The following is an 18,282-nucleotide window of genomic DNA, read 5'->3' as shown; positions in this document are numbered from 1 at the left end:
TCTGCCAAAGTTAAATTATGCCTTAGAGCATTAAATGCCAACATTTGCTCGCTGTGATCAACCCAGTGTCCACAAAGACGCTCCAACACCAGGTGAGTGTTCAACAGCTTAAAATACACAATCTAAAACTCTAAAACAGAAAACACTGCAGCACAGAAATTGTATTTGAAGACAGTAGGCTTGATGATCTAGTATATGGACACGTTGAACAGCTGTTTATATTAACACCGCCTCCAGGTTCATGTGAAACGCTTGTAAAAATGTTCTGATTAACAGTAAACAACTGTCACTAAGTGTTAGAACATGCCAGATATGTGAGTAAATGGTGTGATTACTGCGATGGGGATTGAAATGAGCCGTATCATGACGCAGAACAATTGAAGGAAGGAAAAGTTCTGGAGTTCTTCAGATATTTGGGCTTGAGGTTGACTTTGAAAAGGTGCAATGAATGTCGAAAGAGTCCCATGAGAAAAATAATACTACGTGTTTGCATTTTCAGGCCTTCCTTATTTGAGTGATTACTATGGCAACAAATGTGTTCATCAACAATCAGCAGCCTCAGCCTCCGACTCTGGTTGCTGTCCACTCTAATCAGTGGAGCACCGGCATCTGCGACTGCTGCAGTGATTTAGATGTTTGTAAGTCTGTTTCTCTGCAGCCACATTTTGTAGTTTTCCACTATGACTGTGTGTTTGCCTTCCTCTGGTGCATGCAAATAGTGACATTTGAGACTTTAAGCTACAGAACCTTGTTCCAGGTTGCTTTGCCTGCTGGTGTTTTCCCTGCTTCACCTGCAGCACCATGTCTACGTTTGGAGAGAACTTCTGTCTCCCCCTGCTGGATATGATGCTCAGCACCCAACCATGCACTCCCCCCGTGTCTATGTCCATGAGAGTTGCTGTGCGCAGCCGCTATGGAATCCAGGTGAGTTTAGAAAAACTTTCTGAAGTTTTTTTTTTCTTTTTTTTTCACGGCTTTCTATTCATATTTTGTGTCTCTTTTCAGGAAGACATGACAAGTGACTGTATGTATGCTACTTTCTGCAACACCTGCTCGTGGTGCCAGATAGCCAGAGAGATCAAGAGACGCAAACAGACTCTCACAATCATCAATGCCCAGCCAGCGTACATGGGTGTCCAACAGTATGTAATGAACGCCGAGCTCGGAGCTGTCACATCTCAGCCAATGATCTCAGCTGAGGTCCTGACCTCCAGGGCCATGTAACCACTTGTTTGCTTTTAATTCTGCTAATCTATATTACATATTTGGGTCCACTTTTAGACTTCGGTGAAAGAGAATTTTATCAACTTTTCAATATCCAGGAATGTCACCCTGTTTCCTCCAGGATATAAAACATCTGCAGAGCTGTCCTAACATGTCAGGGGCAGGCATGTGGGAAAATGATAAGACAAATATGTGCACACAGTCCAGTGTGATAGAAAGATAATGATAATGAATGATTTGATTGTCTCCATAAATAAAACTTACAGCCTTTGGAATGTGTAGAATCTGAAGCTTGAGTTATTTTGTTTTATTTCACTGTAAGACATTTCCCTTTCTCAAATGAAATACTGGACTCCTCACTCAGAGGGTGTGCAAGAAGCTTCAGGAATAGATCTCATGTGCTGGTGGAGGTAGGACTAATTTTAGTTCCCTAAAATTGAAAAATGTCAGCACTGTTCCCAGTCTAAATAAATATGAGCCCTCTGTTTTTTTGTCAGTTGTTTAACTGGCTACTTCACACACACATACACACCATTCAGCTGTACAGCCACAGCATTTAAACTAGTGACTGGTTTTTAATACTGTGACCTGTCGGTGTGATGAAAAACTTCACTTTCTAATTTTTTTATCTGTAACTTCTCTGCCAGCAGCAGACTTCCTCCCTCTCCAGTTTGGATTTCTTTCAAATTCCAGTCAATTTCCTACAATTCCTATAACAATACTTGTAAACTCTATGTGTTGCTACTGGAGAAAATAAGGATTTTACACATAAAGTCAATTTTCACAGGGTATTACTGTTCTTTGTGTTACAGAATCACTTGAATGTCAGAGGGACTGTGGGTGAAATCTTGTGTCTGATTGGCTGTTTCTGCTCTGAGTACACATGTGACTAATCATGTGATCACTGTTCTTAAAGGGTACCAGCATACCTTACTGCATGTAGCTGTGAATGTGTCTTAGAGAATTTATGAGATTGCGCCTTTGAGGACTATTTGAAGGTAACTGCAGTACATATAATCCTGATCTGCACAGTAATAAAGTCACGTGTTAGTTTGGTTTTACTTACTTCGTGGACTTTAGTATGTCACTGTGGTAAACATACTGTATGCATGTCACATTTAAACTACAGCTATCAAAGCCGCAAGCTACATGTCTTTATCTCTGTGGTCTACTGTTACCTCAAACTGACTGCTGTTCACAGGCTCAGGTTTACATAACTCCACAGAGGCAGAGGAGAGGAGGGGAAGGGTGCAGTCTACTGATATGGCTGCTGAACAGTGACTCGTGCTGTTATTGTAATCACTTTATTTTCCCTCCGCTGTGTGACCTTGCCGCTTCCTTCTTCCCTCGTTCCCTGCCACTCCCGTCTCACACTCCCTGAATGTGTCACGGTTTGGATTTTTTTTCCCCTGTTCTCCCTGAGGTTTCCTCAACAATCTCAGCTGAATTAACTGCATTTGTAAAATTCTGTGCCTACTGTTTACAGCTTGTCTTGTGCTGATTCTATTAGATGAGTGGACGTGAATGGAAAGACAAAAAAAGTTAAAATGACGGGACACAAATAAGACAGATGCTAAATGTTGGGTGACGAAGCCATTACTAACTCAAACCACTGATTTTAAAGTAATATTATGCAACTATTTCACCTTAAAATAACGGCTTCAAAATCATTTTGATCCCACAGGGACTTGTAAAAAGGGAGACTGGTGCCTCTTTCATTCACATTCAAGAGTAATGCCAAACTGTAAATCAATTAAAAAATATAGAAGTCATCAAAAACCCAGCGTTCATCTCTGATATCCAGTGAGGAAAGTCTGAAAATGTTACAGCGACAGAATTAATTAGAATTAATTACCACTTGCAGCTGCTTTTAAGAACAAAACTTCAGACCTTTATGACTTACATATGATCCACATACTGGACTTTGACCTGGCAGAAGGGAGCCTGTCTGTGTAAAGGTCAAGCTGTGTAGAAACCATAGCATGTAATATCCTGGCTCACTCAGGACCTGGAGCTCAAGCCAAACTTTTGGATTTGGATACAACATCCAGGTGAGGCATTTGATTAATCTTTAACAGAACAATTTAACAAAGAAAGCTTATCAAATACAGTAGCTGGGGACTGTACTGTATGTAGAATCATATACAAGGATAGTAGAAATAACATTAATTTAAAAAATGTATGTGTCATTACAAGCAGGATTAGATCAAGGTTCAGTCTCTGTAGCTGCAGAACATGTGATCAAATGTGCATCTCTGTGTATGCAATATCTTATTACTTACGTTATTCACTTTACTGTCACAACTATTCATTGTGAGAAAATTATGGGGCCCAATCCCTGTTGTGTAACATATATGCAGGTAGCCTTACACTTGACACATTGTCAACCATCAGCTGATAAACTAGCAATGAAACCATAGTTACCACCTCATGGTTGCATGCCTCTGCCAACTAGTCCAGTTGCACTTTGTTAATGTGTGAATTCTTGAGTCATGGCCAAAAATGTATTTTGTGAGATCACAGTGACCTTTGAGCACCAAATTCTAATCAGTTCATCCTTGACCTCAAGTGAATGTTTTATAACTGCACTTTATCACTAATGAACTTCTGAGCAGCAGTGCATTCTTCTGTGAAAACTAATATATTGGCCTTTATAAACATATGCAATATGTTGCCCATCCACTGACTGTATTTTCAAGGATTATGTCCACTTTACATAAATTTCAGGCATTATACTTTTTTGCTAGTGTAGTACCACATTAAATACACTCACACCATGTGATCCTGCAGTTTACGGAAGACATCATTTGTACGTTTTACAACATTAATAGTTCTTGGTGTGCTGGGAGAGCCTCTAACCTCCAGAACAGTTTCTGTGGCTTAGAAAGTACTTGCAATGGTAGTATTTGTAAAGTGCAGAAGTCTTAAAATGCTGCTGAGCAGACCACATGGGTAAAGTATAGGAGAGGAAAACTCACAGGAGAGACCAGCTGGAATTAAGCTGAAATACCCACAGCAACAACAACTTCTTGGTTGCTGCTATAGGTATGTCTGAGCTCTCGGGCTGGTGAGTTGCTTTAGCATTGTCTAAATATACAACGCTCAACCTTCTTCAACAATTTTCTTGACACTGTGTGAAGCAGTACTACATTTATGTTTGCATCTGTAATTTCCAAGGTGAGGGACATACAAAAAAGGGATCTCTCACACCATGACAATGACAATAATAATGCAACACTTCTTCTCTGCAGAAAACTGTAGGGTAAGACTGAACTTCTTGACCCACCCCTGCATCGACTTTTTCATTGTCAGTTTTTTCTGCAAATTTCTGGAACAGGTAGGCAGATTTACTTCATATCCTTGTTTGTCTAAATTTGAATTTTATCATCATTTTCCGCCTTCCTTTTCTGCCTGGATGCAGGTCAGACCCATATTGTCTGGAATTCTACCAGTGCCTTGCAAAGCAGTTGGCTTTCAAAATTAATTAGGTGGAACTTCATCTCACACCTGGTCTTCACAGTTAATTTCTGATCTTTGCCCCTGTCAAATACAACCCACTATGCTCTGAATGAACCAAACACTAGCTATACACAGCACAAATTAGAAATGCAGATTTCTTCAATTTTTCACAGACAGATGAGAAAACCTAATACCAGATAGGAAAGTCTAATCATTTCTATCTGTTATTTCTCCCAGGACATGTCCACCACAATCCCAATATTCCTGACAGGCCTCTGCTTCCTGCTGGCTTAAAACCACTTGTTGCAGGCGGTAGCAGGATTCTAGTAGTGCCTGTTGATGGCAGCCACTGGATCAACATGGAGGTGATCCTCCGAGAGCTGCACCTCCAGAGGCCACAACATCACTGTGCTGCGCTCTGCCAAGAGTTGGTACATCCCTAGTAACTCCCCCATATATACTTCTATGAATGTGAGCATGCTGGAGGATGATGCAGACAAGAATTATTACAATAAAATGCTACAAGATGTTATGGAGTGCCGCAGGTCGCTGTCTTTTAAACGCACCTTCTGCCAGCAGCACTTGATCACATCCATGTTGGCACAGGGCCATAAAATCCTTGCTAGAGCAACAGCTACAATGTTGGATGACCCTGTTTTCATGAAAGAAGCTGCAGGATGCAAAGTTTGACCTAATGTTAACAGACCCTGCTCTGACTATAGGAGTTCTTCTGGGTAGTTACCTCAAAGCTGCCGATGGTTTACAATGTGCGCTGGATTAATACTGGGGAGGGCCATTTCACCATAGCTCCCTCTCTTATCTCCTATGTCCCTGTGTCAGGAAGTGAACTGCATGATCAGATGGATTTCCTGGAGAGGACAAGAATATGCTACATTATCTCCACAGTGTTGTTGAACAGCACTTTATCATTAACCCTGCTTATTCAGATCTGTTTCAGCGGCACTTCCCTCCTGGAACTGACTTGCTGTCTTTGCAGCGTGCAGCTGATATCTGGCTGCTCAGGGCAGATTTTGTCTTTGAGTTCCCTCGACCCACCATGCCCAATGTGGTCTACATAGGGGGTTCCACTGCAAAAAGGCCAGACCTCTCCCTGCTGAGCTGGAGGCCTTCATGCAGAGCTCTGGGGAGCATGGGGTGGTGATTATGTCTCTGGGGACATTCGTGTCAGCCCTGCTCGAGAAGTCACAGAGGCCATCGCTGCTGCTTTTGCTCAGCTCCTCAGAAAGTGGTGTGGAGGTTTCTGGGTGAAAAGCCTTCATCTCTGGGAACAACACCCTACTAGTGGACTGGCTGCCTCAGAACGATATTCTGGGACACCCCAAACTCGTGCCTTTGTGGCCCATGGAGGCACCAATGGGATGTATGAGGCCATCTACCATGGTGTTCCTGTTCTGGGCCTGCCGCTCCTCTTTGACCAGTTTGACAATCTACTCGGCTGAAGGTGCGCGGGGCAGCTCGAGTGGTGGAGGCCAAATCACTCACTAAAGACTTCCTTGAGGCTCTAAAGGACATCCTGGAGACTCCCTCATATCGAAGCAACATTCAACATCTCTCCCTGCTACATCGTGACCAACCAATGTCTCCTATGGACACTGCCATCTTTTGGATTGAGTATGTCATTAGGAACAAAGGAGCGGCCCATCTGCAGTCAGCAGGTTTTAGTCTGCCTTGGTCCTACTTCTGCCTGGATGTGGCTGTATTAATCATGGCCCTCATTGGAGCCCTTGTCTGGGCATCAATCTTAATATGTAGGTTGCTCTGCTGCCAGAGGTTCAGGAGAAAGATAAAAGCAGAATGACTGATTCTAACCTAATTTTACTTTCACTTTATATATATACAGTTCTACATAATCTAGAACTGTTTTGATATCCCCAAACATCTTGAACACATTCTTGTGTTTTCAAGCTCCCTAGTCATAAAACCAGCTTTTCTGTTAAGTCAAACTGAAATTATAAAAAAGGTCTAACATGGCATATCATCAGATAATTCCATATAAACTACAGTAGTTTATCAAGGAGGTCAAATTTCTGATTAGCAAAAATGATGACAACCTCCCTCTGACAACCTGATCGTGTGATTTATGATTAGTTTCATACACTTCCTGTGTGGCCTGTTGAAGAAAATTCTCAAGTCCTATTTCAAGTTTGTAGTGTGGGTGATTTATTGGTATTCCAGAATACGGAGTCTGCTGACACACACAGAGTGGGTCTGGGATGGCAAACTGACCCAGAGTGAAGGGCAGGGGGCCAGTTATACAGTGGTACAGGAGTGATCAAACAATGTGAACAATGGTACAGGATAGATCACATGACACAGACAAGACCTTTTGTTGACTCAGTAGGGAGCAGGAAGAGCCAGACTTGATCACCTTCGCCATTGTAAGGTGTGACATAATCAACATTGGCCTTGATCAACTTGCCAGTGCAAGGTGACATAATCAACAGTTAGAAGGTATGATAAACAGAAGGACAAGGAAGGGCCTTTAACATACAGTTGCAAACAGTGGTTTCGGACATTAATTAATTATGAAGTCCTTACTATCCAAAAGGTGTATTTTCTTTCTCAGACCCAGTGGTGACATGCGTGAAGGGAAACTTCTGAGAACTCACATGGACTGTGTATCCTCAAGAAAATACAATCACTGGAACATTATATTATCCTTTTTAACATATTTCAATTTAACTCTTTTTCCGGGGATGTAAGTATATAAATGTAAAGTATCTTATGTACTGATGAATAAATTAATTCCCGAATAGGCTGCATGTTTCTTTTAAATTATGCATACTTTTACTTAAATACAATATGTGCCTACAAATCAAGATATTGTCATAACATGAACACGTTAAACATGTTTAATTGTCAATGGCAGATACTATAGGCTACACTGTACCTTTAAACAGATTATAATTGCAATCACATGGAGTCTTATCATGAGATCACTGAGTTCAGTACTGTAAACCACAAACAAATGTGAGATTGTGGTGTTCATTGTTTTTGTAGCTGCTAAATTTGGAAAACAACCTTGGGCCAGGTCAAACAGAGAGCTCAAGCACTGAGGAGAAAAAGTCATTTGGTTAAAATGAAACTGGCAACAGAGCTGAAGATGGTTCACCATGTTCCGGTGAAATGCTTTTCCAAGTCAGTTTGGAATGTTTGTCTCCCATTTGGGAAAAAAAAAATAAAGAGAAAAACTAATATTTTTGTTCAGTGATTGGGGTGTTCAGTATGGTGGTGATTCAGAGGAAAGACAAGCGCAAATGAAATGACATGGAAAATGGGTTGCATAACACCACTATGTGCTGAGAGTATATACTGTGGTTCACACATTATCCCACAGAGCCACCTACAGAGGGCCCCAGATGAAGTGTTAAGGTGATGATGCAAAATTGGTTGCAACAGTCGAAGTGGGCGCTTCAGTATTCATGCCATAACCTCATATGTTTCCCACACTGAACAAGCAGATATTAGAAGAAAGAACATATAATAAAATTAATATTGTGTTGCGGTTGTTTACAGTAGCATATGAAGCATATTAGAGTACGTAGTTTCCCATTTATTTCCCCTTACCCAACTTTTTTTCTGTCCTCATGCCAGCAAATACCGTGACCACAAACTCGTGTCGGTACTTTGAGTGGCAGAAAGATGAAGCGATGAGGCTGTCAGTTTTTCACATTGCAGCTTCCTGTATGATCTTCGTTCTGCATAACTGTAGTGAGACCCAAGTTCAAGAGTTTAAACTTTGTCTCTTGTTTTCAATAGACAAAGTTTAAACCAGTGTTCCCTACTCTATGTGCACACAGTACGTACAACTCTCTCTTTCAGGGCAATTCCAGTAGAGAACAGACGACTTCCTGCACTATGCAGCCAGACTGCTGCGGGAGCAACTTATCATGCTGTGTCTCTACTGGAACCTTCTCCAGGGACACTTCCCCCTAAAGCTGATCTGTTGTTTGTGTAGTGTATAGTTGATATGTGTTGTCTCATGCCCAAAATGGTCCACAAAGGGGGCAATGGAGACCTTTATCCAGAGTTCCGGAGAGCATAGGGTGGTAGTAATATCTCAGGAGACTGGTTGGTTTATTAGTGTGTTATTCGATAAATCAGAGATCAGTGACATTTAAAGGAAACAAAATGAGTGATTAGACCCTCCTCCCTTTGAAACCATGTGGTAAAAATATTGCCTAACACCCATTGTCTCGACATACCCATTCTTCAGCCACACAATTTCAATTGTGTAAGCTTTTTTTTCTCCCTGTGGTGCCTGAGAAAAATTTATCTTGGGTAAATTTAACATGTTCACAGTCTACAAACTGTATTAATTGAATTGATTCTGAAGAGGAAAAATGTTTAGTTTTAGTTTTACATGTTATTTAACTTCTACTTTTACTGATCTCTTCTACAGGGTTGTTTACACGCTCTCTCTTTCTGTGGTTTTTTAAATCTCATCTGTCGATCAGCTCTCTCTCTCTCTCTCTCTCTCACACACACACACACACACACACACACACACACACACACACACACAGATCTTCACCTTAAATTTTATTGACTTGCACTTACCTAAACCTGTTTATAGGTTTAGGTCCCCACAACACACGTACGTTGACCATCTCCTCACACAGACAGACATCTTGTACATACACACAAAGATGCACAAGATAAGCAGAAAAATATAACACCCTGTTTAGTGTTTAGTAATGAAACACACCTAAAGCTGTTAAATGAAATTCCTGGATACTTACATGGCAGAAACAATATTCAAATGTGTTGAAAAGCATGTTTAAAGACAACATATAGCAGAGGGGTTAATGTGTTTAATGGCTCATAGCCAACAGCCAACTATCTAAAGGGCATTAGTGGACACCCTACATTAGTTCCTCCCCTTGCAGTCCCCGTCCACCTCAATCATCCTGTCTACTACTGGAGTAAGGAGAGGGAGACGCAGAGAAAGAGAGAGTGTATGTTTTTGTTCTTTGGCAGAAAGGCGTTCTCCTGCCTCAGGATGTTGCCTTTAAAGCTGAAGAAGTAGGTTTCCTGTGGAGGAAACGATCACAGAATAGACAAGGCTTGGTCAAGACACCATGTTCCCAGCATTTCATGAGCACAGGTCACCAAGCTGCAGAGCAGGCAGCAAGCTTTCGTGGAACTAAGTTGGTCTAACATCTTAGAGAGGTGAGTGAAAAGTCTTGGTTTGTATTATTTGGATTAATTCCCCATGCACCTGCTGATAGTAAACCATCTGAGAATTTGCATGCTATCTGCTTTGCAGGTGTTTCTTTCCCCTGATGGATCCTGGATGCTATGGAGGCTGGTTCACTGGAAGCAAGAAGTTAGAGCCTGACCTTCTCCACATAGGAATGTATTTATGAATATTACACAATGGACCAATGACAAGTCGATGAGTCAAACTGATAACAACTGAGACTTTTTGTCTTTTCTTTTGCTCTGAGAGAATGAATTGGTATTTCTACACCAACGCATCACCCTGAAAGTGCCAGTCAATGTCTGAGTGAGGTTTCTAGTTTCTCATGCCAGGTATTTAACCAACAGAGACATGTCCAATGACAGTTGCAACCTTCCCTTGGACACAGACACATTTGGCCTGACTTGTATCTATGGACTGATCTTCTCTTTGGGTCTCCCCAGCAACCTGTTGTCTCTCTGGGGACTGTATCAACTGGGTCGCTCAGGTGGGGGAGGTTGTCAGCTGGTCTACATCCTCAACCTGCTGCTGTCAGATCTCCTCCAACTGCTCACCCTGCCACTGTGGATTCTTTACCTTCAGGGTGCGCACAGCTGGCCCTATGGCCAGCTGACCTGTGAGCTGGTTGGCTATGTGTTTTACGTGAACGTCTATGCCAGCGTCATGTTCCTCTGCCTGATAGCGCTGGACCGCTGCCTGGCCATCGTGTACCCGCTGAGCAGCCGCAGGGTCCGGACTGTCAGGGTGGCAGTAATGTCAGGTGTAGCCGTCTGGACCCTGACCTTCCTGTTCTGTCTGAGTGGGCTGCTACCATCAGTGTTTGATGCTGACAGAAAGCTGTGTCTGGAGCAGTACCCCGTCAGCCCCAGATATGCCCACTTCAAGATCACCACCGTGGTCCTTGGTTTTCTGCTGCCTTGTGCCATCCTAGGGTGAGTTAACCCCAAGCTCCTAGTGGGGATGTTCCTGTTGTATCCCCCACATGTAATATTGTTTGCAAACCTGTTTATGTAAAGGTTCTGTGCTTAAATGAGTCTCCAGTACACAAGAACTTCTCTCAAGTCTAAGGCATCTAAATTGTCAGAAGCAGATTATTTACCAACTTCAAGTTGAAAGTGTGTGTTAAATCTGTGTTAAATCTGAAAAAAATGATGTGAATGTTAATCGGGGAGTATCAGGAAATCTTTGTGATACTGAGCTACCTTTTTTTGTGTGTTGCATCCTGTGGGTTTAACAAAGGAAACCTCATTTTTGTCTGTCTTTAGGGAACGCTATGTCATTTTGTATATTCTGATGATCAGGCTGAGGTTTTATCTGCATTTGTGCTTCCTCCCTCAGCTACACATCCGCCCACATCGGGGTGACACTACGACGATCCCCTTCCCTCTCCGACCATGAGCGCCACAAAATCGTGGGCATCCTGGTTGTCATCACTGTCAATTTCATAGTTGTGTTTGGGCCCTACCACCTCGTGGGCGGATACAGGTTTGTGTCCTTGCTGCTGACTGACGAGCCGTGTGGATTTGAGCGCTCCATTTTCCTCATCTATCGCCTGTGCTACGGTTTGACCAGCCTCAACACCTTGCTGGATCCCCTCTTCTACATCTTCCTGTGCCCTGATGCTCGGCTAGAGCTGCAAAGGTCCTTGCCCTGTCTGGGAAGGGGGCAAAACACCCGTAAAAAGATGACCCTCAGCACCAGGGCTCACTCGGACACCCAGGGAGAGAGTGGAACTGGACATAATAATCTCCTAGTAGTATAACTTGGATTTGACCACAGACCTTATTCCTGCTATTCAGTCGAAGCAACTGCACCACCCAGTGGAAATAGATGTGCAGTGTGAGTTTCAGCTCTCAGTGAATACATAAATTTGCCTCTGAGTATTTCCCCCTCTTCATCCAAAGAATTCTACTTGTACAGTTTTTAGTTTCAGTTTCTCATTTAGTCACCTAAATACTCATTCAGAGGCTGAGGAAAACCGAAATATTTCAGAGATGTGCAAAGACTTGAACTGTTGCTGACAATAACCTAAATATTGTATAATTAACTACAAATATAGAAATTCACAGTTTCTTATTTGTAAAAAAATGAAGTGACATTTTTTGATAATCACTGTTCCTTCAAAGTAGAGCCATTTAACTGTCTGAAACATGACCTGGAATTTGCTTAAAGATGTTTGCTTTAAAGAGACTGACCTGTGTATGGAAATAAACAGTTATGGAAATTTCAAATTCAATTTGTTCTTTACTGTTAAGTTTATAACTCAGTACAATTAAGATGCATGTTTTCTCACCTGTTTGCTGTCAGTTACTGGCAAAAGAACTGGTGTGAATCACCACGGAAACACAAGCATGATTGTGGTTCTTTAATTGCAAAGGAGGTGTCATACTGCAACACCAGAGTGATTTTCTTTTTGTTTATTAATGTTTAAAATGCCACTTTACCACATTAAAAAGTATAGATATTGCTCGAAAGGAGAACAGTAAGATGTAAAATATAACATTTAAGACATCCATTTTTGGTTATATTTACAATGAGGAAATTCACAAATGTGCTTGTGTCAGCTCCCACAGCTACTGATAACATCTAGTGAGAGACCTCATGCTTATGACTCACAGCTCAAACTCTTTTTACAAGCGAGAGACAAAAGAAGCAACGATATATCTACATATCAATCAAGCATCAAACACTTTGAGGTGCCATGAAATCAGGATTCAGTATTGAAATAATGGTCATGATAGGGTCTGGCCAGCACAAATAATCCCTACTAAAGGCTGGATAAGAAGTACTAAGGAAGGATGATACACAGTAAAAATGTACTAACTCCACTAACTCCATCAGTACAACAGTGTCCAAAAACTACTCCACTGTAAAAACTAGCAAGTCGGCATCAATGAAAAAGAATACCTCTCACCTATGTTATAAATTAAAAGCCTATTAGGAACATAAAGTTGCGAAGGGAATTAGGAAAGCAGCATGAGGTGAATGAAAACTGTATTTGTCTGCAACAGCAGAATGATGAGTATAAAATATTGTTGTACTGCTAAGAGTGAAGCCTTGGAATGTACATTATCCCCAAAAGACAACAGATAAACAGATTAAATTGCATAACAGCAAATTCAAACTGGAGCAGATCAGAAACTTGGTGGGTTTCTTGCTACAATAAGGTGAGCTTATAGTTATAAAACAGGGGGAATATCTCTCATGCAGGCAGTTGAGGTGAGTGAAAACCTGGCCACTATTAGAGAATTCACTCGCTTGCATTCTGCTCTTGCTCTGTTTTCAAACACGGGGTTGCAATGGAATTCCTCTGCTTCATCACAACCTCTGTAGTGCTGATGGAGCTGCGAGCAGTGCTGCGGCGCCGGGCCAGCTCTGCCAGATCCTCAGCCAGAACACTCTCCATCACCGCGCCCAGGGAATGTCTAATCTTATTACACAGGTCAGGGCAGCTGAACACATACAGAATGGGGTTGAGGACACTGTTAAGGAAGCCAATGGTTGCTGAGACTGGGAGGGCCTTGCTTGCCAACGCTTGTGCAGGATGCCCACTGGGAGACATCACCTCTATGATGATGAAGATGTGGTATGGAGCCCAGCAGAGTACAAAGCTCACCACCACGGCCACTACCAGTCGAACAAAACGGAAAGAGCGTCGGCAGCCTCTGCGCGCCAAGCTGGAATTCACGGCAGCATAGCTGAGGATGATGATTAGTAGAGGGATCAGGAAGGCTAGAAAGAGCTTCATGAAGGCCAAGGCCTCTTTGCGATGCTTACGTAAAGCTTCCTGGTCATATGAGCCCTGTGGGAGGAATCGATCATATTTGTAGTAACAGAGAATTTTGCCATTGGATAGGTGAATGGTGTCACGGAACATGTAGAAGGGGATCGTGCAGATCGCAGCCAAGGCCCAAATCACCCCACATATCCTCCCCACAATTTGGGTGTTCCTGTGGTTCTGTGCCCAGACGGGTCTCAGCACAACCAGGCAGCGGTCCGTAGAGATGGCCGCCAGCAGGAAGCCGCTGACAAACATGTTGAGAAAGAAGATGGAGGAATGGATACGGCAGAAGGTTGCGCCCAACGTCCAGGTGTTGCCTCGTGCCATGTAGAGGGTAAAGAAGGGCAGGGAAGAAGTGGCCAGCAGGTCAGAGGCTGCGAGGTTCAGGATCCAGATGCTGATGACAGAGCGGCGGACGTGGAAGCCCACAACTCCGATGATGAGGAGGTTTTCGATGATGCCGATAGAGGAGAACAAGCCATGGAGGGAAATGGTAAAAAAATTCAAAGAACTCAACTCTGTTTCGTTTGGTGAGGTTCTGTTATTGACCGTCTGGTTGTAAGGAGAGACTACCATCGTGGAGGGAAACGTCTTGGTCCTTTAACTTTTGCTTTGCGTTTTGCTTCACACTGCTGAGATCTACAACAGAGATTAGAGCTTGTAAAACTAAACATGCAATTTGCAATTGATATTTATATACAAGCGATAGGATCTGTTTTGAAGCAACACTGTAAATAAAAAATATACAGAAAAAGACTGGTTTCTAAAATGTCTAATGTTCACAGTTTGTGGTTCTAATTATGCAAAAGTCGTGTTGTAGTCTCAAACACATTATCACATTTGTCATAAACTGTATTGCGTTTCGCAGAAGCAGGCTGAGATGAAAATGAGTGTGTTATTCTTCCAGCTGACTCAGGCTTCTGCATGCAAATGATGTGTGCATGTTGGTTTTTAAAAAAATCAACACTTAAAAGTTGTTTTTAAGTTATAAGTAATGGCTTAACTTTTAATTTATCATTTCTTAGTTCTTTATAGACCAGCAATATGCATATAAATAGAAAAAGATAAAGAATAGTTATGGTATAAACAAGAAAGGAAGTGGCAAAGTCAGCTGATCATCAATATTTCACACCTCAGGTGCTAAATGTATTGGTTCTCATAGGCTGTTCAAAACATAAACCTATTATTGAAGCCTAAAAACTTTGCATTAAGTTGACTTTATCAGTCAATTACCTCTAAAGAACTAAAATCATTACCAAAGCAAATAATTAGCACAAAAAAATCAAGATGTATTTGGTTACGTGTATGCATATATGACTTTGTGGCTGTTCTGTGTATACAGTAATCATGATAACATACACCAATCAGCCACAAATTAAAACCATCTCACCCATTTTAAGTGTGGCTGCTCATACACTGAAGATTATATACTGCAGATATGCTTCTTTCAGTGTATAACAATTCCAATTACAGTTGTGATTGCAAGTTCACCTTCTAATAGCTTTACATCTTTGCAAACATTGAGAAAAAAATATTTTTCATTTAAAAAAAAACTCCAATGTACCCCCGCAATTACAGAGGATTTATTGCAGGGCTGTTGTATTAGACCGCATTCGTTTTAGGTAGTGACAACTGAGTGTATTCAGTACGTTATATGTGAACCTGAAGTTGAGCAAAACCTTTTTTTTGTACTTTTCAAAGCAGCTCCACCGTAGAGCAGTTTATTCTCTCAGAAAAAGGCATTTCTAATTCAGTTTGCTATCTTTCTGGTGCCACTGCATTTTTCTGCAGTCTTATCTTTCATATTTCCCACATCCTCTCTGCAATTCTATTCAAGGTTACCAGTGTATGTGTTACCCTGTCTGATTGTCTAACAGAACATATCACCGGTATTTAACTATCTGCATGTTATTGAGTCCCACATTCTGTAATAAAATCAAAACCACACATAATTACTGATAAGCATACTGTATTAACTGTGGCATATCCTGTTAAAGACATTTGTGGTTACTACTCTGCTGCTGATGCAAACTCTGCATGAAGACAAAACTATATAAAGTCTGATGTTATGTCTCAAAATCTAACTTTTGCAGAAAGAACAAATAATCAAGCATCACCTATTTCTAATGAACATTCAGTTAGTCTTAAAAATGGTTATGAGTGAAAAATGGAACATGTGGCTGACTCACAAGACTGACTGTGAAACTGAAATGGCTGAAATGAATGACCTCTAATTTCCTCCCTTTGACCTCCTTGTACAAACACACGGCCCCCCTCCCCACAAAGAAATTACTTACCTGTTTGTCAGATTCTGATGAGGTATCTGTCATGTTATGTTACTGTATGACCCAGAACTAGCCTTATGGGCGTATATGTACGATAATAGGAAGTCACAAACCTCAAAAGGAACTTAAAGTCTTCTCAGAAGATGAAGTACAGCTTATAGTGTCAAACCCCTAAGACCTCTCAGAATCAGGCCTATAAATACAACCTGTTAGGTCTCTGGTGTCCGAAAAGAAAATGTCATCGAGGAAATGACAGTTGTAATTTATAAAGCTTTATGTTGTATAATTTGAGTAGATCGTATGATCTCAGAGAACAAAAATATTTGTGGGTTACTGTTCCATAATCATTCTCGTCAGAGTTTAAGAATGTCAAATGTGTTGTGTTTTTTTCAGCAGTACAAACTTTTCCGGTGCAGTTTTTGTTTTGCACACATGGCTGCTTTTTGGCATTAGAGAGGGGTCAGATGACCTTTTAACAAACCACTACAAAAATAACTAACGACCATGTAAGGATACTGACCTGAAAATGCTAAAATAACAGGAAAACAACAGACTATTATGTCATGATGACTTTGTGCTTTGACATTCTTTCAAACAAGCGCTCTGCTTTTTCATCTTAAGTCTTTCCATCAGTGGAAAATAAAGTCAGTCAGTTTTCAGCAATTATAGGAAAAAAGTCACAGCACGTTCCTAACTTTGTAGCTTTGGGACAAGACAAAGTGGATGTCTAAAGCGATACTGAACGATTACAGCAACCCTCAGAAGACACTTTGGACATCAGTCTGAATTACAGATAAATGGTACTATCCTCATCAGTGCTAAGCAGTGCTGAATTAAATTAAAGGTGCTGTGCAGATAGTACTTTAAGTGTCACCACAATCATAAATGAAATTCCTGCCAGTCTGTTGAAGAGGATGGCAGCGAGGGTTTGCTTCATCCAACAAGCAAGGAAATCCTGGCTTTGGATGAAAAGGAAAGACAACAACTGGACAGCAAGATGAGGACAGGAGGGTGTAGATTTGAGGGGGGTGTACCTGGGTGTAACCCCCCCCCCTGCATATCAGTTGTACAGTCTACAGTACAGGGTGCAGAACCAGAACAGTAGGATAATATTAGTATCTTTTATGTTTCTTTTTTCTAAAATGAATTAAATTATTCAATCATTAATTATTAAGAAGAAGTATTAATGTCTATATTGCAATTGCAACTAAATTTAGTCCCGGGTCACTCCTTACATCACTCTCTATGCTATTATCTGTAGCTCTGTGTATTTTTTAAGTACAAGATAGTAGTGTAGCTGTGCTTCTCTGCTGTCTTATCCAACACTAAAAGAAAAAACACACTGTGCTTACACATAGCTACCATATTATTACAGATGTTCAGACATCAAGACATCAAGAAAAGAAAGGCAAGTGAAGCAAAAGTTTCCAAACATAAGAACAACTGAGGCTGTCAAATTGAAAAGCAGACACAATCCAATCAGTCTTTTCAATCAGTACTAATTGTCGCTGTGCACAAATGCCAGGAAATGTGGTTTTATATTGTCTTGTTTACCCACTATGTGGGTGCAGACAACTGTGATGTAGCCTTCAGATTTGATTGTGTTGAGTTGTAGATTCACACTGACACCTGCTGGTCTATGGGGTGTTCACACATTCAAGTCAAGTCAATTTTATTTATATAGCGCCAATTCACAACAGAAGTTATCTCAAGGCTCTGTACATATACAGCAGATCTAGAACCGCACTCTTTATCTTCTAAAATTTATGGAGAGAGACCCAACAAATCCCACCATGACCAAGCACTAGGCGACTGTGGCAAGGAAAACGTCCTTTTAAGAGGCAGAAACCTTGAGCCGAACTGCACTCAGGGTGGGCGGACATCTGCCTCAATTGGTTGGGTTTAGATAGAGAGGGGTGGGAGTTTAGACAGAGAGGGATGGGGGATAGGGGGTGGGCTTAAGAGAAGGACAACATGTAAGTAGTGGTAGTAATAATAATTAAAGCTGCGAGCAGCGTTGAACGGGCCCTCGCACCGGCGCCCGTCGGGGGAGTGGCGACCGCGGGACCCCGGCAACCGCGGGGTCAACGCAGGTCGCAGGGCACACGCTGGCGTAACAGTTCACACTTCCGAGATGTAAAAATTTAAAATAAAAGCTTTTATGCTAATTATTTTCTGTAATAATATTTTTCAGAGCTCATCATCTGTGACAGCTCTTGGCTCTCCTGACTGTAACCTCCCTGTGGCAGCTTCTCACAGACTCAGTCAACTCCTCTTCCCCTCCCCCTCAAACACAAACACAAACACAC

The 18,282-nt window shown here is 41.6% G+C and overlaps 4 protein-coding genes across 5 annotated transcripts; 3 read left to right on the top strand and 1 right to left on the bottom strand.

The window, feature by feature from the left end:
* The first annotated feature begins 50 nt into the window (after nucleotides 1-50).
* Nucleotides 51-2,285, top strand: LOC108879424 (placenta-specific gene 8 protein-like). Of its 2 annotated transcripts, XM_051075708.1 has the most exons (4): nucleotides 51-92; nucleotides 500-638; nucleotides 758-924; nucleotides 1,006-2,285. In XM_051075708.1, exons 2-4 carry the CDS (start codon nucleotides 524-526, stop codon nucleotides 1,222-1,224), a joined length of 501 nt encoding a protein of 166 aa, XP_050931665.1. In that variant the 5' UTR covers nucleotides 51-92; nucleotides 500-523; the 3' UTR covers nucleotides 1,225-2,285. The 2 variants fall into 2 exon arrangements, with proteins under 2 accessions (XP_050931665.1, XP_018526205.1); XM_018670689.2 differs by lacking the exon at nucleotides 51-92 and having other exon boundaries at nucleotides 103-638.
* A 927-nt stretch (nucleotides 2,286-3,212) lies between these two features.
* ugt5g1 (UDP glucuronosyltransferase 5 family, polypeptide G1) lies at nucleotides 3,213-6,502 on the top strand (the record flags this gene model as incomplete). Its single annotated transcript, XM_051075740.1, is given in 13 exon segments — nucleotides 3,213-3,275; nucleotides 4,921-4,974; nucleotides 4,977-5,069; nucleotides 5,071-5,346; nucleotides 5,348-5,428; nucleotides 5,430-5,559; nucleotides 5,562-5,759; nucleotides 5,762-5,875; nucleotides 5,878-5,916; nucleotides 5,919-5,969; nucleotides 5,972-6,022; nucleotides 6,025-6,132; nucleotides 6,135-6,502. Coding segments are annotated over 13 exon segments (1,626 nt in total), but the record flags the coding sequence as incomplete, so codon positions are not given.
* A 3,108-nt stretch (nucleotides 6,503-9,610) lies between these two features.
* On the top strand, nucleotides 9,611-12,143 carry si:dkey-165a24.9 (G-protein coupled receptor 4). The gene is made up of 3 exons (XM_018681617.2): nucleotides 9,611-9,876; nucleotides 9,974-10,839; nucleotides 11,246-12,143. Exons 2-3 carry the CDS (start codon nucleotides 10,259-10,261, stop codon nucleotides 11,667-11,669), a joined length of 1,005 nt encoding a protein of 334 aa, XP_018537133.1. The 5' UTR covers nucleotides 9,611-9,876; nucleotides 9,974-10,258; the 3' UTR covers nucleotides 11,670-12,143.
* Nucleotides 12,144-12,257: 114 nt separating this feature from the next.
* LOC108886642 (prostaglandin D2 receptor 2) lies at nucleotides 12,258-16,101 on the bottom strand. The gene is made up of 2 exons (XM_018681619.2): nucleotides 15,986-16,101; nucleotides 12,258-14,327 (listed from the first exon to the last, which is right to left on the bottom strand). The coding sequence occupies exon 2, from the start codon at nucleotides 14,262-14,264 to the stop codon at nucleotides 13,158-13,160; it is 1,107 nt and encodes a 368-aa protein (XP_018537135.1). The 5' UTR covers nucleotides 14,265-14,327; nucleotides 15,986-16,101; the 3' UTR covers nucleotides 12,258-13,157.
* Between the last annotated feature and the right edge of the window lie 2,181 nt (nucleotides 16,102-18,282).

The sequence above is a fragment of the Lates calcarifer genome, linkage group LG14 (assembly GCF_001640805.2).
Source record: "Lates calcarifer isolate ASB-BC8 linkage group LG14, TLL_Latcal_v3, whole genome shotgun sequence".
NCBI lineage: Eukaryota > Metazoa > Chordata > Actinopteri > Centropomidae > Lates > Lates calcarifer.
The sequence above is the reverse complement of the archived record's forward strand: the minus strand, read 5'-3'. Positions and strand labels throughout refer to the sequence as shown.

What these genes read in the sequence shown, in the direction of transcription:
- LOC108879424 (XM_051075708.1), top strand. Translation starts at nt 524, where the DNA reads ATGGCAACAAATGTGTTCATCAACAATCAGCAGCCTCAGCCTCCGACT. An exon ending in CTGCAGTGATTTAGATGTTT is followed by an intron (nt 639 to 757) that starts GTAAGTCTGTTT and finishes ACCTTGTTCCAG; the next exon opens with GTTGCTTTGCCTGCTGGTGT. An exon ending in GCAGCCGCTATGGAATCCAG is followed by an intron (nt 925 to 1,005) that starts GTGAGTTTAGAA and finishes GTCTCTTTTCAG; the next exon opens with GAAGACATGACAAGTGACTG.
- si:dkey-165a24.9 (XM_018681617.2), top strand. Translation starts at nt 10,259, where the DNA reads ATGTCCAATGACAGTTGCAACCTTCCCTTGGACACAGACACATTTGGC. An exon ending in CTGCCTTGTGCCATCCTAGG is followed by an intron (nt 10,840 to 11,245) that starts GTGAGTTAACCC and finishes TTCCTCCCTCAG; the next exon opens with CTACACATCCGCCCACATCG.
- LOC108886642 (XM_018681619.2), bottom strand. Translation starts at nt 14,264, where the DNA reads ATGGTAGTCTCTCCTTACAACCAGACGGTCAATAACAGAACCTCACCA.